Here is a 24,530-nt window from a genome sequence, read left to right as displayed (position 1 = left end):
CACGCCCTTTGCACCCTCAAGGCTGCGAGTTCCATTCCTGGCATCTCCAAATTAAAATAACAAGTTTAGAGAAGGAGGAAAAACAGAGGGACTGGTCCTAGAATCATCCACATGCAAAGAAGGTCCTCCAAGGCTGGCCTTGCAAGTGCATGCGCTCCAAACCTTTTGGCCTCCTCCTCCTCCTCCTCTGCTGTCCCACTTCTTCAACTGCTTTTCGAATGTCCCGGTTTCTCTCTTTCCCCTCCTTTGTCTTCAGATTTCTTCAGTCGCTGCAAAAAAGTAGGAAAGCAGGTTGCACTGAATCAAGTTGGGAGTTGTCATCCAAAAAGGAACTGTCTTAAGTGTGGCTTTTCCCTGGTTGGGGGATGCTGGGAGTTGTCATCCCAAAGCCTTAGCCTCCCTTAGCCCTAGAATTGTCTGACTGGGGGGGATGCTGGATAGTATTGCCCAAGAGAAAGCTTTCCCAGCCCTGGAGTTGTCATCCAAAAGGGAACTTTCTCAATCATGGCATTGCCCTGGCTTGGGGATGCTGGGGGTTGTCGTCCATAAGCCAACTTGCCCAGCCTTAGAATTGGCCTGGCTGCGAAATGCTGGGAAGTCTCAACCAAAATTAAACTTTCCCAGCCCTGGAACTGAGTTGGCTGGGGGATGCTGGGAGTTGTCATCCAAAAGCCAACTCCCCCAAGCTTGGAATTGCCCTGGATGGGGGATGGTGGGAGTTGTCATCCCAAAGTCCACTTCCTTAGCCTTAGAATTGCTTGACTGGGGGGATGCTGGAGGGTATCATCCAAAAGAAGACTTTCCCAGCCCTGGAAATAAGCTGGTTGGGGGATTCTGGGCGTTGCCATCCAGAAGGGATCTTTCTCAATCTCTGGCTGGGGGGTGCTGGGAGTTGTCATCCCAAAGCCAGCTTCCCCCAGCCTTGGCATTGCTCTGGCTGGAGAATGCAGGAAGGCACCATGGTCTCCAAGCCAAGTTGCCAAGGCTGGGCATTTCCCAGGGTGCCTGGGTGGCAGGATGCTGGGAGCTAGAGTTCCAAGGCAGGCCCTCTGGGTCGGGAGGCTCTAGGACCAGGGAGGTGGCTTTCTTGCCTGCTTTCCCTTGGCCCAGCCCTGCTGCCACTTTCCTGCTCCAAAGCCAGGCAGAAGCAGAGAGGAGAGGAAGCCTCAAGTGCCAGCATTGCGCACCTCAGTGCCAGCCAGGACCATGCCTGGGCTCCTGGGCAAAGCTGCCCACGCCAAGCACCCAGGTGAGTCTCTTCTTTGCACCCTACTTCCGATCCTGGACCCCAATCTGGAGTCACTCCGGATTGCCAAACTGGGAAAGATCCATTCCCTTTGTATGTTTTTTTTTCTTTCTCTCTCCAAACGCGTTTCCACTGGCACCAATTTTTGGAGAGGTGGCACCCTGAGAACCCCTTTGTTTCCCCACAATCCAGCCTTGTCACCCCAAATCTGGACTTGGACCCTTTGGGGGGACCCTGGAGAGAAGCAGGACCCCCGATTCCCTGGGTCCCAGCAGGGCTCAGAGACACGTGTCTAACTGGGATTCCCCTCCAGACGTGCGCCAGGACGCGCGGGTCCAAGATACTCCAGGTTGATCCCTCCTTCGTTTTTAAAGGAGGGATCGGACTTGGAAGGAAGGCAAGGGAGATCCAGGGAGGGATCTCTTAGATCCCTTAGAGTGGGGGATCCTGGGATCCTTTGCTCTCCAGATCCCTGATCCAAGAGACAAAAGGTTTCCTGGGCGAGGCAGAGTTTTGCAGGGGATTCTTGCTTTTGTTGCTGGATGTTGGTTTGAAACAAAAGTTTCCAGTGTGTTTCAGATCCTTTTAACTTTGGAAGCCACTTTGGAATCATATAAAGAAGGAAAGGGGTCCATAAATCCACTAAATAAACCAAGGGATTGCTGTTGTTGGAGGCTTTGGTTTTTAAAAGATTGTATTCCAGTTTGTTTCCGATGTTTTGCTTTAACTTTATAAGCTGCTTTGGAATTGCATTGAGAAGGAAAGCGGTTTAGAAATGCACTCAGTTGGTTTCTATTCCACCTTGTTTCAGCTGTTTCGCTTTAACTTTGGAAGCCACTTCGGAATCACATTGGGGAGGAAAGTGGTCTAGAAATGCACTAAATAAATCCAGGGATTGTTGTCGGAGGCTTTGGTTTTTAAAAAGTTTGTATTCCGGCGTCCGACTTTTTGTTTCCGCGCACTTTATGAGCCGCTTTGGAATCCCATCGGGGAGAAAAGCGGAATATAAATTCACTAAATGAATCAGTGGATTGTTGTTGGATGCTTTTGGGTCTGAAAGGTTTGCATTCCAGCTTGGCCCAGCTGTTTTCTTTCTGGGCTTCAGATCCGAAATGTCTACTCCGCTTATGATGATGATGATGATGATGATTAAGCTTTATTTATAAAAGCACTGTAAATGTACACAGCGCTGTACATACAGACAATTAAAACAATAATGAAGCAGAATGCATATCAACACATCTTCATGGTCCAACAATAAAATGTAGCAGGCAGCAAATTAAAATAACTCTGTCTAAATGGGATTTGCCCATTTGTCGACTCCCTTTTCAACCAAGGATTCAGTGTCGCTGGTCTTATCTGGGAGAAAGGTGGGCTATAGATCCTTGGAATAAATACAGTGAAATCACTAAACGTTGTGTGTCCTCGGAAGGGAACCCTCCCCAAAGTGATCCAAGGCTTATTTTCGTTTCAGGCCGCAGTTCCGTATTTCTGTGTGTTGTGTGTCTAGGCAAAAGGCCAACTTTGCTTTTTTGCACTTCCGGCAGGGAAATTTTTCCTCCCTCTCTCTCTCTGACTTCCCTTCTTTAACTATTCTGCTCCTGTTCATCTTGACTTGGACTTTGCTCTAGAGAAGCCCCGATAGCTTAGAAAACTACAGATCCCAGGATGCCACAACCAAGCCCTGGCAGTTTAAAGCAGCGTCGAACTGCATTAACTCTGCAGCCGAAGATTGGATTTAAGGAGCCAGCATGGCAGAGCGGTTTGAGCGACTCTGGAGACCAGGATTCGAATCCTGGCTCGGGTATGGAAACTCACTGGGCGACCCTGGGCAAGTCACACTCTCTCAGCCTCAAAGGATGGCAGTGGCAACTAGCCCCCTCTGAAGCAACTTGCCAAGAAAACCCCACAATAGGTTCTCCTTACAGTCACCATAATCCCAAAACGGAGGCACGCAGCAACAACAAGACTGGATTTCAGCCTCTTTGGTGGATTTGGAAGACGTTTGGCGGCAAATGCGGATGATATTTGCCTTTTCGGTTGTGTTCCGTTGGTCGCTCTTACGGCTTCGGGGCTGTTACCACCATTAGATATGTTTCTGGATCGAAATGGATTCAAATTGAAGATATTGGCGCTTATCACACCAAAGAGATCGGGGGTTTATCCTGTGTATATCAATTACGCGAAACGATTTTGCAAGACGTCACACAAAAGCCGCCATTAGAGTGGTTGCAAAGAGGCATTGACGTGCATCTTTTTACTTTCAGGATGTCAGCGTCAATGCATTCCCAATATCACTTGCGTGTGATAATCATGTGCGCAGCTGCTCGCCATTTACGCTTTATTTGCCAAATGCTTTTAATGCACTTTAATAATCTCTTTAATGCCAAGAACTGTTTGACAGTGGAAGATGCTCCTCTCAAAAAGTGGGGGCATCTCCTTCTTTGGAGGTGTTCAAGAAGATGTCAGATGGCCATTTCTTGGGAGTGCTTGGACAGTGTCTTCCTGCATGGCACAATGGTGTTGGACTGGGGGAATCTCTTCTGTTTCGATGATCCTATGACCTTTTTAGATTCCAAAACCCCTTAACTTTTGCAAGGTGACCTACCGGGGAGTGAATGGCCCCTTACCCAATGATGCAGTTACCCAACGCAAAGGTACTTGGGATGTCGAGGACAAAAATGCTTGCTGGGAATCGCGGATTACAAAGTGGATTGTGACTGTATGTTGTCATAAATCGTAGGAAGGTGTGTCGAGTGATAAGTCAGGCCCATTCGTGAGCAATTGAACCAACATGACCTGGGAACGGTTGGCTTGTCCCAGCCTTGCTAATGGAAGCAATCGGAGAAATTGCTTCAGTAGCTATTTGCAAGATCCCCTTTAAAAACAGCAACAACACAAAAATGCATTCATGTTGGGTTTTTCCCCACCTTCCAAGTAGAAAAACCAGTTGGTCTGTCGCCGTCCTTTGAGACAGAGGAACCTCTCCTTGGTTTGTTTTTGTCGCTCGCCTTTTCGCTCCCACTGCCGCAGTCACGAACCCTTTTGCAAAAAGGGGAGGAAATGGGAAAGTGCTTTTAATTCAGCAGGAAAAGCAATGCACCCTTGCACACATTCCTTGGGCCTTGCAAAGGAGGGGTTCGAGGGCTGAGTCTTGCAACCTGTTTCAGTCTTGTGTTGCAAGGCGTAAGGCACACTTTTGCCTTTTTGTGGATCTATCCTGGGAACTCCAATAATTTAATTGTATGTTATTGTAGAAGGGAGGGTTTGGGATATAAGGAAACATTATTGTATGCTTGGCTATTTAAAGTGTAAGCTGTGCAGAGTCCTGGGATTTGCAGTTCAGGGTTGCTTTTGTGGCCGCATAATAATAAAATGTATTTGTTTATATGCCGCTTCTCCAGCGACCAAAGCGGCATCCACTAAAAATATCCAATACCATACAATAATACAACAATGTTTCATTAGATCTCAAACCCTCCTCTCTACCATATAATGCAATTAAATTATTGGACAGTTATTAAAAACAATTATTAAAAAGAGGGCAAAGTCAGTCAGGGCAGTTATGAAATGAATAGATACGAGGTTGCAAAAACTGCATTTTTTATATATTTTACTCCCTCCAGCCATGTTTGTACCAACACAAGCAAACCACCCGCCCACATATATATATATATATATATATATATATGTACGTCCTTCCCTAATTTTGCTTTTGGCTTTTGCAGGAGGTGAATCCAGCTACTTCATATTTAGCTGCACACTCATCCCATCATTTTGCCTTTTATCTTTATGTTGCATCACATTTATTGGGGTGGGTGCAGTTAGGTAACCGCAACGTATTTTGTGTGCCTTCATGTGGTTCGGGATGGAGAGAGCAATGTAAAGTAGTCATAAAATGATCTGGAAAATATGTTGAGAAACCCTGACCAGGAAACCTGGATTGAGAAGAAGCAGGACCTATTCGATACAAAATGTATGCATGGTTGTTTCGTGTTGAAAACTGCATTTTTCGCATCATATTTGTGCACAGAAGTATTGTTCCCTGCAGAGAAAACATTGTCCCCTGCATCCAAATGGCTGCATTCAGGGGCCCAAAAATATGCAGATGGTTATTGGTTATGCTTTGTCCAAATGTATGTCCATTTGTATGGAGACAAAATAGGACTACGAATATGAAGATCGGGGTTCGAACGTGCAATGTCTGGAAACGTTTGCTTACTGCCTAATTGTTCCGATTTGCCAGGGACAATCCCGGTTAATCCTCTGCCGTCCCACTTTGGCATCTTTTTAAAAAATGTCCCGGTTTCTCCTCCTCCCACTTTCTCTTTCGGTCCTCAGCTTACTTCAATTGCTGCAAACTGAGTTCAAAATGCCAAAGATAGAGGAGAAGAAGAAGATGGAGAAGAAGAAGGGATGAAACCTTGCGCTTCCCAGGAGGCTCCGGCAAAAGCAAACTGCTGCAAACCTCTCCTTGCTTGTGTGTTTTTCCTCATTAATAACCTTTGCCATCTTGGACACACAAGTATTGCTTGACCATATGTATTTCAGTTTTCATGGGTGAGATATTAGAGGCTATGCTTTCTGGAGTAGTTTCCGAGTATTATCTTGGGCGCTTTGATTTGCGCCAACAGGTTTCTCAAGACAAAGGGAGCCTACATATCCTCCCACTCTTTGGCAGATCTGAATTACCTATCAGTCAGTCCATCTGTTTTTCTGAGGCTCAGTGTGGGCTTTAAAAGCCTTCGGTGGTTGAAAACAATGTAGAAGAAAGTTTTCTTCTCACTCGTAGGAGAAAAGTTGGAGCATTTCTTTGCGGTTAACCTTAGCTGTCTCCACTCTCCGCAGAGTTCCCAATTACGTTTTGAAACAAATGGTTTGGAGAGCGTGGGTCGGATGCACTGAAATGCATTTGGGGGATTGGGATTTTGTGCGCTTGTGTGTCTGCAGGAAAGAAAAGGTATGTTTGTTCGGTGCATTTATGGATAGTAGTAGTTGTTGTTAACCACCATCAAACTTTGACTTATTGCAAGTGTATGAATGAGAGAATTCCAAGTCTCTAACTCAGGTCTTGCAAAGTCAGGGCAAGCATGGCATCCATCCACCTTCATTGTGGTCTTGCTCTTCTCCTGCTGGCTATTTATTTCTCCTTTTTTAGCAATCCACAGTATCCGCAAAACTCTTCTCCAGGTATCTCAGTGCCCAGGCAGACTCATATTGGGAGAAACCGGCTGAGGACGATGGATGTTGTGATCCAAGACATCTGGAGAGGGCACTGGAAACATGACGGCAGACTGTCACTGAAAACTGTGTGCAGCCTTTCCGGTCTCTTGGGTTCAAATACTTCCTCCTTCCATTCTTTCTTCATTTGTTTCTTCCCTGGGAACATGCCGTAATTTCCTGCGGTGAGCTTAGGTCTTGCTTCCTTCTTTGCCTGCGTTCCTGCTATGATTTACAGCGAATGGCTGATCAGGGTTATATGACCGTCGTTCCCATTTGAAGCCAGTTCCGATTTCAATTGCGATGAAGCAAGGCCAACACACAAAAAAACACTCTTTCTAGTTCTTTGGCGGTTCTTTTGGAAGGGACCCAGGGAGCATCTAATTTGTCCCATGTCAATGCAAGGATTGACAGCATGTTCACATGTGCCTCCTTGCCAAAACTGAGAAAGTCGTCCACTTTCCATACTATCACAGACATGATGATCTCTCTTTCAGATGTCTCATGTCTTTTGCTTTTTGCTCCTCTCCTGTTGGCACTTAGCATTAGAGGGAGTTGCAATGTTTGTCAGCGTTGCAATGTATCTCAGAGTTGCAATGTTTCTTGGACTTATCTCGGAGACTTATGCATTGCAGTTCCTTCTCAGAGCTTGGGAAAATTGAGTTTTCCATTAAGAAGGACTGTTTTTTTCTTTTCCATACATGTTTTCGGGAAGCTTTGCGACAAGGGCTGCAACCAGAGCTTCCCCGCAATGTGGGCTGAGCTTCCAGAGACTTATCTCAGAGACGTATCCATTGCAAGCGCAGACCAAGGCTCCTCCTAAGGCTTTTGTGCCAGATTGCCAAGCGAGAAGACACTGAGCCAAATGGCCGCCATTAAAATCCATGCACGCTTTCTGAAAAATGGCTTTTAGCCGGACGTGATGAATGTGCCACTTTGTCCAATTAAAGTCAGTCGAGATGGTAGAGAAAAAGATGGCTTGCATTAGATGCGTCGGCATAAGTGTGGGAAGTAAGTCATGTGCACTTAGCTTAATGGGATTGCAGCTTTGGCACTGGGTCCTGATTGCCAATCTTAGCATTGACCAAGAGAATCTCCATTGCAAGCTGTTTCCCCATTACTTGGTTATATCACTTTGATAGGACTTTATCTGCTATTGTTATGGCGTAGCTATGGATTGGTTGCTGTTGTTAACTTGCATCAAACCGACTCCGACTTAGGAAGACCCTGTGAACGAAAGACCTCCGGACCCCCTGCAATTTCAAGTCCTTGGTTTCCTATAATACTTATTGTGCAGCTTCCGACTTTCCTTTCACCTTTGAGCAAGTCAGCAGCTGAACATCCTGGAATCTAGGGAAGGCATCAATAGTGTACCCCAAAAGGCACCAGATTCCCATCAAATATTGGACGTTAACCAGGATCAGCCCTGGTTATTACTTGGATGGGAGACCACCAATGAATACCGCGTGCTGTAGGCTATATTTCGGAGGAAGGAACTGGCACAACCACATTTCATGATTCCTTGCTTAAGAAAACCCTGTGGAATTCATAGGATCGCCATAAATTGACAAGCGACTTGAAGGAACAAATATTTAAATACCTTCAAGGCACCAGATCCTGCCTGGTCTTGAAAGCTAAAGAGAGTCTTCCCTGGATAGCGCTTGGATGTGAGACCTCTAACAAAGACCAGGGTCTGTAGGCTGTATTTCTGAAGAAAGAACTGGCGAAAAACCGTCTCTGAGGATCCCTTGCCTAAGGAAACCCTATGAAATTTGTGGGTCGCCATACGTCGACAGGTGGCTTGAAGGAACAAAGACACGTATTGAAATACCTTCAAGGTGCCAGATCCTGTCTGATGTTGGAAGCTAAAGAGAGTCTGCCCTGGATAGCGCTTGGATGGGGGACTGCCAACGAAGACCGGGTGCTGGAGGATATATATATTTCAGAGGAAAGAACTAGCAAAATCACCTTTATGTATTCCTTGCCTAAGAAACCCTCGGAAATTCATGAGGTCACTGTAAATCGACAGGCGACTTGAAGGCACAGATATGGAATCTGGACCCAGTGGCTTTACCAGGTTTTAAGTAGAGATAGTAAATCAATCATTTTTCTGGGAGTTACACTCTCCTGGAGAAAGAAAGAAAGAAAGAAAGAAAGAAAGAAAGAAAGAAAGAAGAAAACAACTGAAGGAGCTGAGCATGTGCGCATTGTCAGGTGTGCTACTGGTCTCTGGATTAGTCAGAGGTTGTGCAAACCTGGGGCAGTTTCAGCTCCTATTCCTGCAAATGCCAACTTATCTTAACCAACCGTAAATGGGAAGAAAAGGCCTTGCTGGCACGGCACCCGGTTCCTTTTGGATTTTGCAGCATCGAGGAAGGGCCTGGCTCAATGAACATGACCGATCTGGAGAGGGTGGCTTATCGGATGGCTTGGCATTCATGGGGTAAATCATTCACAGACGGATGGATGGAAGGAGGCGGTGAAAGGTGATGAGGTGAGTTCGAAAAACTCCTGCGGGGCAGGAAGGCGAGGTGTGGCCAGGGATCACCAAAAAGATTGGAGTGGATTAGCAAACGAAAGTTTGATCCAGGCGAGATTTGTTGGTGGAGGACTGTTTTGGGTAGATGTTCTCCGAAAAGAGCAAGTTTGTAATCTAGGGAGGATCCTCACCACTTGCCAGCCGTTGAATTTTTGCTTGATGTGTCACAATTTGAGTGTCAGACGGTGACTCTGGAGACCAGGGTTCGAATCCCTGCTCGGCCGTGGAAGACCTCCTTTAGCAAATCCCACTCTCTTGGCCTTGGAGGAAGACAGAGGCAAACCCCTTCTGAACAAATGTTTCCAGGAAAACCCTTTGGTACAGTTGCTTTCTTCTTTGTTGTTGAGTACCTTCAAAGCATTTCTGACTTACGGCGACCCTAAGACAAAACCTATCAGGGGGTTTTCTTGGAAAGATTGGTTCAGAGGAGGTTTGCCTTTGTCTTCCTCCAAGGCTGAGAGAGTGGGGCTTGCCTAAGGTGGTTTTCCACGGCTGAGCAGGGATTCAAACCCTGGTCTCCAGAGTCACCGTTCCTCTGTTCCTCTGAGGCTGAGAGAGTGTGACCCAGTGGGTTTCACGGCCAAGCTGGGATTTGAACCCTGGTGTCTAGATAACGTGCCATTTCCCAGTTTGGGACTCAAGATGGTTGGACAACAACAGGCAACGACAACAATGGACAGACAGGTGTCAAAATATCCTGGCATTGACATTTCCTCCCCATTTGGTCCCCTTTGAAACAATACAATTGTTATTTTCAGAGCCCCTTCTGTGTACAGAGTGCTTTACAAAAAATAAGCTTGGCAGGTTTTAGGGTTTAGCCAAGATTTCCAAGGTGAGAAAAACAAATATTCCATTTTGGAAAGGTTTTTATAGCTCTGATGGCTGCTTGTGTTGAATGGATTTTTACAGAAAGCATTTAAAGCTTATTTACTTGTTTGCAAGGAGACCAAGATCCCATAGAAAGTCTTTAAACTTTATTTACTTTTTTGAAATGAACCCAAGGTCCCACATCGCTACCCTGCAAATGTCCTCGATTGGCAGAGAGAGTTGCGTTTGATCGACTAACATTCCCACTTTTCCTTTTGCTTTGAAAATGTCCCGGTTTCGCTCTCGTCCTTCCCCCCCCCCTTTATCCTCAGCATAAAATAAACCTGCTTATGGCATGCATTCTATGGAAATAATTAAATATATACATATGAGTACGTGTTCACATTCAATAAAGTAATGGTAATCTCTGTTGAATGCCAAGATCAGCCGCAGTGTGATAAACTCCTTAGAAAATATCTTATCAATAATAATGGGAATATGGGGGTTCTTTTTTGGTCCTTTTTACTTGCAGTAATGTGATTGTAATTGTTTTTCTCCCGTCTTCTTTCTCCAGATCTTATTTTACGCTCCGCGAATCGGGAGGAGCCCTACATGGCACTAAACTCGGACTCTATCCTTCGTTTATGAGAGGTATGGTCTAAGTGGTTCTCTTGCATTGGATCCTGCGGATCGTCATCGGAGAAGATGGCCCATTCCAGGTCGAACGGATCCCACTATGCCTTGACAGCCATAGGGCTGGGGATGCTGGTCCTTGGCATCATCATGGCTGTGTGGAACTTGGTCCCGGGGTTTGGCCTAAGTACAAAGCCCCACTCGGTTGGAAACAGCAGTAAGACTGATCCCGACGGAGGGACTTTGCATAAGAACAAGACTGTTTCGGTGGCTTACGTTTTGGTCGGCGCTGGGATATTGCTCTTGCTGTTTTCTGTTTGCCTGAGCATCCGGGACAGAAGGAAGCAAAGGCAAGACATAGACATTTCTAGGATACGGCATCAAACGTCGATTGAGCATCAGCCGCAGGAAGACAGGTGAGAAGGAATGCATAGACCTAGCCATGTTCGTCTGGAGTATCAAAGTGCACTAACATCCAAAATCCACAAAACAGCGATACACCTTTATTGGCCAAACAAAATGCATTCAATATACATTGCAAACTTTTGAATATTAAAAAGCAAACTGGAATATCAGTTTGCAAAGAGATCCTGTCGCACCTCTGAAACTATCCATGCAAAAGTAGTTGTAGCATCAGCTTTTCTAGACTTAGTCTACTTCCTCTGATGCATCGAGAAGTAATCCAGAATTGATACACATATACTATATATATATGTGTGTGTGTGTGTGTGTGTGTTCATTTAAAAATCAATTCAAATATAGAGTGTAAAAACCCACAGAATATCATATTGCTCAAATCCCACTGGGGTGAATTCCTAAATTTGTAACAGAAAAGTTTTCACACGCTGGCAGAAAGATAGCCGGCGCGTGACAAATAAATATGTAGTATTGTACTGATATACATGTGTTTTTGCTTTTATCCTATTGGTATTGATATTTTGCAAGCCACCTTGAGACTCTGTACAGGTTGATAATTCTATGAAATCAATCAATCAATCAATCAATCAATATATATATATATATATATATATATATATATATTAAAGGAACAAAAACCTGACAGGCAACCCAGTGAGCAAGGCAATGAGTTATAACTAAAAACAAGGGTGGGAATGATGCCAGCTTGCAGATATTAATAATAATAACAATAATAATAATAGTATTTATTTATATTCCGCTTTTTCGCGTTGGTGTTGGAATAAAGCTCCCAGCAATCCTAGCCAAGGGTCAGGAATGCTGGGAGCTGCAATCCATCAACCTCTGGAGAACCGCAATATTCCCATCCTTGGCTCCAACATTGCAGCGAGTTAACGCTCTAGGTAAAAAGTCATTTTCAAAGCTGTGACAATGAAATGCAAAGGGGCCAAGGAACTGATTTTTCCAATTTCCCCCCCTTTTAGTCAAGAAGAAGACGAGGAGACCCTCTCGCGGTATTACGTCCCGAGTTACGAAGAAGTGGTGAACACCAACTATCCCGGGCAGAGCGGTGCGGACAGAGGCGAGCCAATCAACATGTCTCTTCCCTCGTACGAATCTCTGACGGGGATCGACGAAAGCACCCCAACCAGACCCCAAACGGAGGCCGACAGGCATCTGGAGCGCCAACCCAGCCGGCACAGCTCCCGCCTGGGCAAAAGACTTAAGCCCTTGAAGGTCCGGAGGATCAAGTCTGAAAAGCTCCACCTGAAAGATCTCCGAGTGAACCTTCCCGAGGGAAACGGTTCTGGCCGGATCACCATTGAGCCTCTGACTCCCCCTCCGCAGTATGACGAAATTTCCAGCAAACCCTCCGAAAGACAAGGAGGATCTTAATGCAACGGTCTCTAAAACATGATTCGATACTTCGGAAGAGTCAAGGTTTTCGCCTTTAAAAAGAGCTGGGGTGGACTAGATAGAGGTTGCATCTGCATTGCAGTGTCAGTGCCGTTCTGGTGGCGCTTTGGCAGTGCAGTGGCTCAATGGCATAGGATCCTTGGGTTTGTCGTTTTGCAAGCTTTCTCTGCCAAAGAGTGTTGGTGCCTCACCAAACTACACATCCCAGGATTTTATAGGATGGAAATGTGATTGTGAATGTAATGTCTAAGTGCTTTAATTCTGCAGTGCAGATGCAGCTTTCATTTTGGCAATCATCCGAAGGGGACCAAAGTTGTATCGGTCAATGTCTGGACCATGACATTAAAGCATAATTTTTATGCTGAATGCTTCTGGACCTTTTGAAAAAGAACAAGAAGCATGAAATCCTTATTTTTCTTTGGGACGTGTGGAAACTGGATCCCAAACCATGCGTGGAGAACCGTCGGCGAGACCCTCATGAGACAAGCATCTCAACGGAATATTATTTTGATAAATCCCCGTATGGAGAGGATTCGAACTCCCCTACGATTGTGTAAATCCTCATCTGTAGTAAAACCCAGATCTGTCGCTTCCAGTGTGGACTCAGCCCAGAAGAAGTCCTTCCAAATGTGGGGATAATAAAAATCCAGATAAACGCAAGGATGTGTTTGATAGCTGTCAAAACTGGAGTCCTTATGTTTGCATTTTTCTAAGCGATGGCTTATTTCCCACTCTTTGGATTTTGGTTTTTCCGCATCGTCCTGTTTTTCTCACAGTGACCATTTCGTTTTTTGGAAAATGTCTTTTCCTCGGAAAAGGTGGAAGCAAAGACTCTTTCTTTTTCTACAATGGAGAAGATGCACACATGCCTTATCCATCCATCCATCCTTCCTTCCTTCCTTCCTTCCCTCCCTCCCTCCCTCCCTCCTTCCATCCATCCATCCATCCATCCATCCATCATTCCCTCCCTCCTTCCCTCCCTCCTTCCCTCCCTCCCTCCTTCCATCCATCCATCCATCCTTCCATCCATCCATCATTCCCTCCCTCCCTCCCTCCTTCCTTCCATCCATCATTCCCTCCCTCCCTCCCTCCCTCCCTCCTTCCATCCATCCTTCCATCCATTCATCATTCCCTCCCTCCCTCCCTCCTTCCATCCATCCATCCATCCATCCATCCATCATTCCCTCCCTCCCTCCCTCCCTCCTTCCATCCATCCATCCATCCATCATTCCCTCCCACCTTCCCTCCCTCCCTCCATCCTTCCATCCATCCATCATTCCTTCCCTCCCTCCTTCCATCCATCCTTCCATCCATCCATCATTCCCTCCCTCCCTCCCTCCCTCCATCCATCCATCCATCCATCCATCCAACCATCCATCATTCCCTCCCCCCCCTCCCTCCATCCTTCCATCCATCCTTCCATCCATCCATCCATCATTCCCTCCCTCCCTCTCTCCTTCCATCCATCCATCATTCCCTCCCTCCCTCTCTCCTTCCATCCATCCATCATTCCCTCCCTCCCTCCCTCCCTCCCTCTCTCCTTCCATCCATCCATCATTCCCTCCCTCCATCCATCCATCCATCCATCCATCCATCCATCCATCCCTGGAGAAATAAAACACTATAGGAGATAAGGGAAGGATTTTTTTTACAATCCCATGGAGACTGCCATCATCCAATATCTGGCTGCTATTTCTGGGTTGAGAAAGCATGAAAAATAAAGATACTCCTAGGAGGAGTTCCTCCGAACAAAGAGGAGAATCTTCTTTCTAAATAGGCATCCCTCCTGAAATTTTCGCAGCTGCTGTATTATAAAACATGAACCCTGTTTTCCAAGACTGTGTTGCATTTTAAAGTCAGGGTTTGGGATGCTGTGACAGAAAACTCTTTTTTAAAAATAAAACAAGTAAACAAATAAACAAACAAACAAGTGTGGGTTGTGTGTGGCTTTAGCAATGCTTCTGAAACGGAGCAGCAATATCCCTTCTTGCAGGAGAGTCTCTTTCCCAAATATGCATCCCTCCTGAAATTTGGCAGCGACTGTATTATAAAACACTGTTTATCCTCTATTATAATAAAATGTTCTGCTTTCTGATAGCAATTTCCCAAAAATTAAAACACTGACAAACATAAAATGTAAAACATGCATACATACATAGAGATATGTGCCATTTCTTACAATTGCACACACTTAGTTGCTAACAAACATTGCAGATCATTCCTTCCCACCTTAATTTAAGTCCTAAATAAATAAATAAATAAATAATAAGCAGATACAAGATCAGCAGTAAATCCAGCTACAAAATAGACTACAACATACAAAATTCAGCTACGAAATACAAAATAATGAAGCTTTATTTATATCCCGCTTCTCTGTTACAGAAACAACTGAAGCGTCTTGCAAGTTTTTCTCTTGCTTTTAACATTCAAAATATGTAAAGACTGCTGTTCTTTTGGTTAAATAATGCTTGTATTATATTCGTTGGACGCCGCGTTTGACAGCGCATGGCTCCATGCGATGATGGAATTGCAATCTTTTTATTCCAATTTGTCGTTTTCTGCAAGACTTTTAGCCTTCACTGCGGAATTAATGCGCTTTGATAAACTGCAACACAAACTCCATGTGCTGGGATTCCAGTTTATTATTCCAATGTGTAATTTAGCCTCCCATGGCTGCGTCTGCGCATGACACTAATCTAGCTGAGGCTGCGGCCTAGCCCCAGGTTTGTTTGGTTGCCGCGGCAACGCTGGGACTTTCCCTGGTTCTTTCACCCCGTTCCATCGCCATGGAAGGGGGGTCGCTATGGCAACGCACCTGGCCTAGCAATGTCCAGAAGCCTGAGACGGAGGCGAGGCAGCTGACCAAGGCGTCGGTTCGGCCGGAAGGGAGGTGGGTCGGGGCCCCTGGGAGGTTGGGTTGAGGATGAAGGTTCAACCCCAGCATCCCATGCCTCCAATGCTCAGTCCCTGGCGCTCACCAGAGATCCCGTCTCCCCCTGAGCATGCGCAGACAGCATTGCTTCCGCCAATGGCATGCAATTCCAGCGGAAAGGATTTTGGAGGGTGCATTTCAACTGCGGAAACATTGCATTTTTGCATTGCGCTATGGCTGGCGTCACCATCGCCGCCACATCGACCTCCTCCTTCCTTATTCCTTATTTATGTTTGGCTTTTTTGGTACTAATTCACTGCAGAATTTGTAACAGTTTAATCCTAACTTGTAATTCCCCATCAATCCCTGAACCTAATGGTAACATGGTCGGCCCTCTGCGCTCGCGGTTTCAGCTTTTGCAGATCCGATTGTGCGCGGGTTCGATTTACTGTATCTATTGATCGACTATAAGTCAACCTCGTGTATAAGTCAAGGGCAGGTTTTGGGGCCAAAATGATGGATTTTGATATCACTCCTGGATAAGTTTGGAGTATTTCCACGAAGGTCGGTTGCCGAGTACGCAACTCGTAGTTTCCTCTCTAGTTGCACCTCCCAAAAGACGTTGAACGGCTCCATCCTTCCTCCAGAGGAACGCATAGCCTTTTGTCTTTAAAACTGGTTTTGCCGTCGGATTTGAAGTTGTGCTTTTTTGAAAAAGGGTGACTACTTCACTTGTAATAACCGCAGTTGAGAACCCTTACTTACCTCTTACTCACTGTTTGCTTAGCAATGTGTCGCTCTAAAGCAAACTGGTAATTCATATAAATATATATCTAAGGAGGAAATGGGAGGCAGGGTTGAAAATCCAGACCGAAATTACTTCCTTTTGACTTTGTCATTAGCAAAACGCCTGAGAGCTGGGCTTGCTACACAAATTCCAAAGACGGGTGTGTTTTTGCTTTAATGGAAGAGATTTTCACACACACACACACACATCACACACACACACACATACATATATACAGTGGACCCTTGTTATCCACTGGGTTTGGTTCCAAGACCCCCCGCAAATAACAAAATCTGTGGATGCTCAAGTCCCATTAACTATAATGCCATTGCAAAATGGGGTCCCTTATTAAAATAATGGGAAATCAGGGTTTGATATTTGAAATGTATACTTCTTTTGAACATTTTCAAACTGTGGATGGTTGAATCTGTGTATAAAAAATCCATGTATAAGAAGGACCGACTGTGTGTGTGTGTGTGTGTGTGTGTGTATACACACAGTCCTAAGCTCCATACTCACTGTCTTTGGACTCACGTCCCTCACTTATGCACAAGGGAAGAACGGAGGGAGAATGAATGGGGTGCGTGCCCATGATGTGCATCTGCGCATGCTTGCGCACCCACACCTATATTCAAGCCAGTGAAAGTCCGTTTTCGCGAGGGGGTCCGGAACGGATCCCCTGTGAAACAGGAGAGGCAACTGTGTGTGTGTTTGTGTGTGTATTGTGTGTGTGTGTATATATAGTGTGTGTGTGTGTGTGTGTGTATATATATATATATAGTGGAAAGGGCAAAGAGGGTACTGGGCATGACTGGGCACCAGATTACTTGCCACTTTGGGCCACTACATCTGGGACGAAATTGTTGTTGGTACTGTTTTGAATTGTGTTGTTTTATACTTGTTGTTGGCTGCCTTGAATCCCTTCGTTGGAGAAAGGCGGGATATAAGAAAATAAAATAATAATAATAATAATAATAATAATAATACTGTAATTTGTATAGGTCCATTAATATGGATAGTAGTGTATGCAAATAAAGCCAACCAAATCAACCCACAGCGCTTCCAGAGGCATGCAATCTAAGCATATATGGAATATAAGCATTAGAATATATGGAAGCGAGGGCTTGTTGTCGCCGTTTGCCATTGTGCTGTTTCTGACTTGTGACAACCCTAAGGCGAAGCGTTTTAAACTATGGTTCAACTATGAACTAGTGATGCCCAAACTTTGGTCCTCCAGGAGTTTTGGACTTCAACTCCCAGAAGCCCCAGCCAGCTTGGCCAACAGACAGGAATTCTGGGAGATGGAGTCCAAAACATCTGGAGGACCAAAGGTTGGGAACCACTGAAAAGGTATATTTTGTGCCATCGTTTTGTGACTTAACCTTGCTTCTTTCTTTTTTGGACCGAAGGGGCGATGAAGGCTTTTCTGAAGGGTCCCGACAGCATCTGGGCCCTGAGGCCAAAGATCACCCTGATAGGAAGGCATGAAGATGCAGACATTATCCTCAAGGTGATATATAGGAATATATTTATATATTCTGCTGCTCATCGAAAGTCTTGCGCTGTTTGTAATAGTTTGGTTATTGTGTCAGTTTCGCTGAATAGCCAACATGCTTTGTTTTATTATTATTATTTTAGGGCTTATAAGTGTGGCTGGTCATTGGGGAACTGTATATGAAACCCTGTCTGTCTGTCTGTCTGTCTGTCTGTCTGTCTGTCTGTCTATCTATCTTATACATTTTTCTATAGTTTTTAAAATACGTTAAAAATTCCAGAAATTAAAGAATGAAATGTAATAGAGAAGAAGAAGAAATAGGTCTGCGGGGATCTTTATGTACATATATATATTATGTGTGGATCTGTGTGTGTGTGTGTGTGTGTGTGTGTGTATATATAATATTCTCTCTATAGTTTTTAAAATACACTAAAAATTCTATATGGGTTGTGTGTGTGTGTGTGTGTGTGTGTGTGTACGTATATGCGGTTACTTGGAGAGGCATAAAATTGGAAGGGACCTTAAAGACCATCCAATCCCACCCGTGCCTCAGTACAGGACTCTTGTGACTGCATCTTTCCAATACGATATTATGGGTTTCACAGCATCCATATATATATGGGGACTTAAGTCCCTTTTGAATCTCAGGCTTTTCAAAGGGCTTGTTTCTTTCCCTGGAATGCAATCGCGCCGGGTCTGCGTTCTTGTTTACGCCAGAAAGCTAATCTTTATTACGAGAAGTACAATGAGATGGAAAGATAGGACAGGCTTAGTCCAGACTAACTGAATACGCTCTTTGGGCACATCTGATGTGCATCAGACACATCTAATATGGTTCATCAGGCACTTCTGAACACTTCTGATGTGTTCTGGCTCTTCTTAGCCAGCGTCTCCCTGATGCACATCGGTGCCCACTGCGGGCCATGGCACATCACTTTTACATAGTAATTTTCACAGCAGCTCCTAGGTGAATACGGACATTGCAGAACTGCTCCGTTCTGTTTGCCACAAGCAAAAGTCCCCCTACAAAGAGCTAAGTCCCAAAGCATTTGGTAAAACCTTTGCTCCAGGCGGTTTTGATGCTTTGGGTCCTGAACCATAACTCTCAGTCCACAGGGATCGAAGACCACCACGCGGCCCTCGAATTCAGCGAGGCAGAGAACAGCTTCATCCTGCGGGATTTCAACTCGGCCCAAGGGACCTTTGTGAACAATTGCCAGATCCAGAACGCGGCGGTGAAAGTCGGCCCGGGAGACGTCTTGCGCTTCGGTCCCAACGGCGCCACTTTTGAGCTGGTGCTGGACAATGCCCCTCAGGTAACGCCAGCGTTGTCAGTTTGGTAAGGTGCCTGCAGAACGTTTTTCTTGTCTGGCATTCCAGCTTTGAACATAGGCAACATGGGGTTTTATCACGATGCCCAGAGAGCAATCATTGCGCTGAATTCCAAGTAGAAGCAGTTTGCATAAGTTAATCATTCCATCCGCAGCCCTGCATTGCAATTACTGCCAGCGCACCATGATGCGCTTAAGAGTGTTGGACTCAAATCAGAGAAACATGGGTTCATATCCCACATTTATAACCACAAATCTCACAGACTCCTCTTGGATCTAACCAACCTTGCGGATGTTATCAGGGTAAAACCAGGAAAGGGATATCTGTACATATTGTTGCAGACATGGGGTGCAAATAACTGGAAACCGAGGCCCAAGGTAGGAAAGGAAAACAAGTTTTCTTCAGCTGAAGACTCACAGGGGAAACATTTCCAGAGCCTGCAAACCCCGATCTATGCTCACATCATTATTTGTAGATGTTGAAGTTTAGGCTTATGGTCTAAGAGTTTGCCAAAACCGCACCGATGGGAAAGGGGAGTGACCCCAAACGCTCTAGAAAGCGTTTCTAGAAACTCTACTAGAACATGGCCACATAGCCCGAAAAACCCACAAAAAACTATGGATGCCGGCCATGAAAGCCTTCGACTTCATATCCCTTCCTTCAGCCAATTTCTGGCTAACACAGTACTTCACATGTCTACGCACTGACCTGACATTTGCTTTTCATATGACCTGGTCAAGCAAGCAAGCATCATCCATTCGCTTTATAATATAGCTTTTCTATATATCCCTAGCAATAGCCACATCAATATTGTGCAGTCTTTTTGAGTATGGATAGGGCAATAAAGAGGGCAGAAGGAGTGTCAGCCACTGTCAATGATCCTGGGCCATCAGTTGTAATAAGAGGTAATACTAATTTTACTAAGAGGATGTGGATATTCTGCGTTGGCCAGAAATCCACTACTTTCACTTCAGAATTCAGGGTCTGAGCTATCCTTTCCTTTCTCCACAGAGGCACTGACTTCATGGACTGCAAAATAGTCAGAGCTTAGCAAAGCTCATAGCATCCTGGGTTGAGGGAGGTTGTATTCGGTTGTGTATAAACCTTCTCCTTCCTTTTCCCAGCAGGTTTCCTATCCCCCGGTGGGTCGCCGCCTTGCCTGGCCGGGGCAGCTCCAGATAGTGACAGAGACGAGAAGTCCTCCGGCGGCGACAACTCCATCGCAGTTTCCAAGCCTTACGTCTCAGTCTTCACCGCCCACGAGCCGCAGCTGGTCCTACGTCTCCAGCGGGGCCTCTCCACATCCGCCGCGCCGAAAGAAGCCCATCAACGCTTGGGGCAGAGCTGTCGCGTCGCCGTCTTTCTCTCCTGATGCTTTCACCAGGCCGTCTGCGGTTGTCGCAGGTACCAGGCCATCTTTTTCTTGCTCCACCTTCGGAAGTGGGTTCAGAGGCTCATGACACCAGGACTACTTGGTCTGAAACTGAGAATTTTATCATTCTGATGCAGCGATCCAAGGAGGAGCTGTCCTTTCCTTTCCCGAAAGCCCCTGGGAATAATACTACTGTATATTCTCACTTATACGTCTAAAAATATTACTCCAAAAATCAACCCAGAAAGTCTCGGTCGACTTATCCATGGGTCAGTGTTCATACTGTATTTTAATTCTTACCAAATAGAAACTACCCCCCTTCACTGAGTAGTAAATGGCAAGAGCTTAGTCCATCCTTAGAGAACCTAAAAGAAGCACCAGCCCCCTCTATTCCCTTCATTTCTGCTATGCTTCTGGCCTTTCTTAAATCCTGAGTAGTGGGGAAATGGTGTTGGTCTCTGGCATTTGTTCCCCCTTCACTGTGCCCTTTATATCCCTTGTTACACGTCCTTAAGTTTTACCTTTGGCTTATCCACGGATCGTATCAAACTCCATTATTTTGGCTAGAAAACTTGCCCTCGACTTATACATGAGGCTGACCTATAGTTGAGTATATACAGTATGTAATTTCATGTCATTGTTCCTATGCAGGACCTCTGTCTGATATTTTGGCAACACTTGCTCAGTTTAAATGTCAGGCTTTCCCTTGACCACATTATGGTTTGGTTCTTGCATTCTGTTCCAGGGGACGGAGGTGCGACTGGACCCCTGACCAACGTCCATCAAGGGGACACGCTTCTCAAGGAAAGGGTGAGGTGCCCATCTGGACGTTGGGATGGAAAGCATATTGGCACTATATTTTGAACAACAAACAGATGTAAAATGGGTTTTCCAAGGGTTGGGACACGCTGGTGACAAAGTACTGCCCAGATGAGACTCTTCGCAGTTTGGAATTTATTCCGTGTGAAAAACGCACTTGGTTTGTTTGGTTTTGCACAGAAAATGGCATTTTCTGCACAGAAAAGAGGCAGGGCACAAGTTTACTCAGTGGGTTTCCAAGGCTCAGCGGGGATTTGAACTGTGCTCTCCAGAGTCGCAATTCAATATGAAGTCGAAAGCTTCCATGGCCAGCATCCATAGCTTTTGTGGGTTTTTCGGGCTCTGTGGCCATGTTCTGGAAGAGTTTCTTCCTGACGTTTCGCCAGCATCTCTGGCTGGCATCTTCAAAGAATGAGATATCTTGAAGAGACATCATCTTCTCTGAAGATGCCAACCACAGACACTGGCGAAACGTCAGGAATAAACTCTTCTAGAACATGGCCACATTGCCCAAAAAACCCACCAAAAACTATCATAATTCAATGCTCAGACCACTACCATGCTGGCTTTCTCATTCTCTGTTTCCACAAAATGATTCCAAACTGGTCAGCAACAATCTCAGGCAGTGATTCGGAGTGAAACTGGTATCTTTCGGATGTTGCAGCCTACAACTCTCATCAGCCTTGACCACTGGCCATGCTGACTGGGGCTGATGGGAATTGCAATTCCAAAGGTTTGGAAGCTGCTGTGTTCCAGCAAGCGAATTTACGGCATGTAAATATATATATATATAAACTTAATACCTTGCAATATTCTTATGACTAGAAGAAGAAACCTGGCGCTTTGTAGGAAACCCAAGAGTCCACTTTCTCAGGGGGGAAAGAAAATGGTAGCCTTCGTGGGGAAAAACATGGTGACATGTCACAAGCAACTCTTGTTTCTCAATGCAGGATGAAATGATCCTGAAACTGGGGAATGAAATCAGCCGACTCTCCGCCTTCGAAAGTGAATGCAACCGCAAAGACCTGCTGATATCTAACCTTCAGAATGAGATTGCAGCCATGGCAGAGAAGTTGGCGGCGGCTGCTCCTAAAAGAGAAGCCGAATTCCATCAGAAGCTGCTGGGCCTCGAAGAAGAAGTGGCTGCAAAGGCGGAAGAGATTAAAGCCTTGAGGGAGCAGGTGCGAGGCTCCCCAGGGATTATAATAATAATAATAATAATAATAATAGCATAATAAATTTTTATTTGCATGCCGCCTCACCCGTGGGATCGAGGTGGCTTAAATTAACAATATTATACTGATGGCACCGAGTTCAGGATCACACTTAGCAGTTATAGGGAATGGGCATTTTTCCCCCTTGTGATTAATCCATTTTCCTTCTCGCAATGGGGTTTTCTCAGAGAGAAACATTTCCAACACTCAGACTTGCAAATCAAGCCCATATGTACCTTGCAATGACGCAAAACAAAGCATGCTAAATGCAAGGTATCCAGTCAAGGAAAAGCTTGGAGTAAGTGGCTAGGGGACGATGCGCATCAGCCTTTGGCCATTGCATCGGAACTGGTTCCTTGGGCCTTTTCACATGCGGTTCTTGGTTTGATCTTTTCAGCATCGATGGGCAAACAACGGGAAAAGGCTTACCTTTTGTTTCCACGTTTCTGTTTTTGGTCCAGATCAACACCTTGCAGAAGAACACCAGTGAGGTCATGTACCATTCCCTTTCCGAACGAGACTTACAGATCGCACACTGGAAGCAAGAGACAGAGACGCTGAAGAAGAGCTATTCCCTTACGACCGGTATGCTTTGCAACGGCATTGCTTATACAGTGGAACCTCGCCATACGCGGGGGATCCGTTCCGGATCCTGCCGCGTATGGCGATTTCTGCCTATGCTCGAGCCCCATTGTAAACAATGGGGCTCGTGCACGGCGGCGCGGAGGTACGCGGGGTGCAACGGGCGCGCGCGCAGCGCAACAGACATGCGCGCCCATTCAACTGAATGGGATGCGCTGCCCCTTCCGCCCCGCGCGTGCCCAGCAGCTTGAGCGCATACGCTCAAAGCCGCTTAAAAAAAGTCCGCGTATGCAGAGGCCCCACTGTATTGCTCTGCACCTCCAGCATTGGCCATTTGCCTTTTGTCCCTTTGGTAGCCTCTTCCAACTCTGTAGCGTTTATCACACGGGTCCAAACTGCAAAAATCCCATACAGAAACAGGATGTTTACAAAAGGGAGTGGGGAAACCCATAAAAGCAAGTAGTTTTTCACACACGACAGGGTTAATGTGACATGAACCCGAACAGAAAGTAGACGAAACCCACCCCTTTTTACTTTCAGGATTTTCCAAAAGGGAAAAAGGAACGGATGTCTAGTTTCCGTTCGGGTTAATGTCACATTAATTCTCATTGACGCTAGCGTCGTCTGAAAAACAACCCGCTTTTGTGGGTTTTTCTACTTTCTGTTCAAGTTAACCCCAAACATCATCTGAAAAACTACCCACTTTTGTGGAGTTCAGAGACATTGTATTTTATTGTATGTTAATGTTTGTAACGTTGTTAGCTGCCTCAACAGGATCCGTCACATGTGATAAAATCCTATGACTCTTTGCAAAATAGTGTGCCATCTGTGGCTGATGAGAGTTGCAGTCCAGTACTTCTGAAGGGGAACCCATTTTGGAAAAGGGTGTCCGAGATTATGGAAATCATTCCCCTTTAATTGCCATCTTATCTCAGGTAGCCTTCCATTAAGCTCCATCTGGATACAAAGGGAACGCAAACTTAAACCAGTGGTTCTCAACCTTGGGTCCTCCTCCAGGCATTTTAGACTTCAACTCCCAGAATCCCTGATCATTTGGGCAAGCTGGCTGGGACTTCTGGGAGTTGAAGTCCATTAGGAGAGCCAAAGGTTGAGAACCACTGGTTTAAATCAATAAAGAGTTCCCAGTTTCATTCATTTTTTGTCCACCGCTGTTTTGCCAAAAATGCTCGTATTCCTTCTCCACCTCTTCGTTGTCCTCCCTTAAAACATCGGTACAGGAAAGTTGCCCTTCTTTCCATGTTGTTCATATGTACCCTTTTAAGTTTCGTGTTGTCCTTCCCCGCAGGGCTGGTGACCAGTTTGCAAAAAGATGTGACCTGGAAGGACCAGAAGATCCAGCAGCTGAAAATGGAGGCTGAGAAATTAAGGAGAGAGAACAGGGAGAAAGACAACCAGCTTGCCCACATTTCTGCCCAGGTGAGCATGTCCCCTTTTCCCAATAGCAGCTGGGATAGTGAACGCTTAGTGGTTCTTTTTAAGAGACGCATCGATCTGCATCTCCGGGAGTGCGACCACGCTGCCAAATCGATTCGGATGGCACTGCGCCATTCCTGGAAATGGAGGCACCTCCATTTTAAATCGACGCAGTGGTCAGATGGGATCAGCAACGGGGTTAAAATGCCACTAAGAGATTCAGTAACCTAAAACCGTAGCGTGAACACCAAATCGGTTCTGAATCAACACAGAGACGTGACTCTCTTTGCTCAAAGAACTAAGTGTGAATGACCCCAATGATTCTTTGCCAGAGAGCTTGAGTGC

At 45.6% G+C, this 24,530-nt stretch overlaps 2 protein-coding genes across 5 annotated transcripts in view; both read left to right on the top strand.

The window, feature by feature from the left end:
* Positions 1-1,166: 1,166 nt before the first annotated feature.
* TMEM51 (transmembrane protein 51) lies at positions 1,167-13,439 on the top strand. The gene is made up of 3 exons (XM_089536943.1): positions 1,167-1,249; positions 10,387-10,861; positions 11,846-13,439. Exons 2-3 carry the CDS (start codon positions 10,518-10,520, stop codon positions 12,255-12,257), a joined length of 756 nt encoding a protein of 251 aa, XP_089393069.1. The 5' UTR covers positions 1,167-1,249; positions 10,387-10,517; the 3' UTR covers positions 12,258-13,439.
* Positions 13,440-15,046: 1,607 nt separating this feature from the next.
* The window catches only part of FHAD1 (forkhead associated phosphopeptide binding domain 1), a 30,928-nt gene continuing 21,444 nt past the window's right edge, over positions 15,047-24,530 (top strand). Inside the window, exons 1-8 of one of the 4 annotated variants that reach the window (XM_089534458.1) lie at positions 15,047-15,168; positions 17,347-17,447; positions 18,542-18,748; positions 19,889-20,168; positions 20,882-20,946; positions 21,906-22,136; positions 22,631-22,754; positions 24,058-24,188. In XM_089534458.1, the coding sequence (XP_089390584.1) occupies positions 17,352-17,447; positions 18,542-18,748; positions 19,889-20,168; positions 20,882-20,946; positions 21,906-22,136; positions 22,631-22,754; positions 24,058-24,188 (1,134 nt within the window). In that variant the 5' untranslated portion in view covers positions 15,047-15,168; positions 17,347-17,351. The remainder of the gene's footprint in view (positions 15,169-17,346; positions 17,448-18,541; positions 18,749-19,888; positions 20,169-20,881; positions 20,947-21,905; positions 22,137-22,630; positions 22,755-24,057; positions 24,189-24,530) is intronic. The other 3 variants (XM_089534457.1, XM_089534456.1, XM_089534455.1) reach the window with 3 other exon arrangements.

Source organism: Sceloporus occidentalis, unplaced genomic scaffold (genome assembly GCF_023333645.1).
Source record: "Sceloporus occidentalis isolate IW3139 unplaced genomic scaffold, rSceOcc1.0.p SCAF_8, whole genome shotgun sequence".
Classification (NCBI taxonomy): domain Eukaryota; kingdom Metazoa; phylum Chordata; class Lepidosauria; order Squamata; family Phrynosomatidae; genus Sceloporus; species Sceloporus occidentalis.
This window is presented reverse-complemented; position numbering and strand designations above follow the sequence as displayed.

Bases quoted from the DNA above. Each gene is read 5' to 3' on its own strand.
- TMEM51 (XM_089536943.1), top strand. From the start codon at position 10,518: ATGGCCCATTCCAGGTCGAACGGATCCCACTATGCCTTGACAGCCATA. The intron at 10,862-11,845 runs GTGAGAAGGAAT...CCCCCCTTTTAG, and splicing joins CATCAGCCGCAGGAAGACAG to TCAAGAAGAAGACGAGGAGA.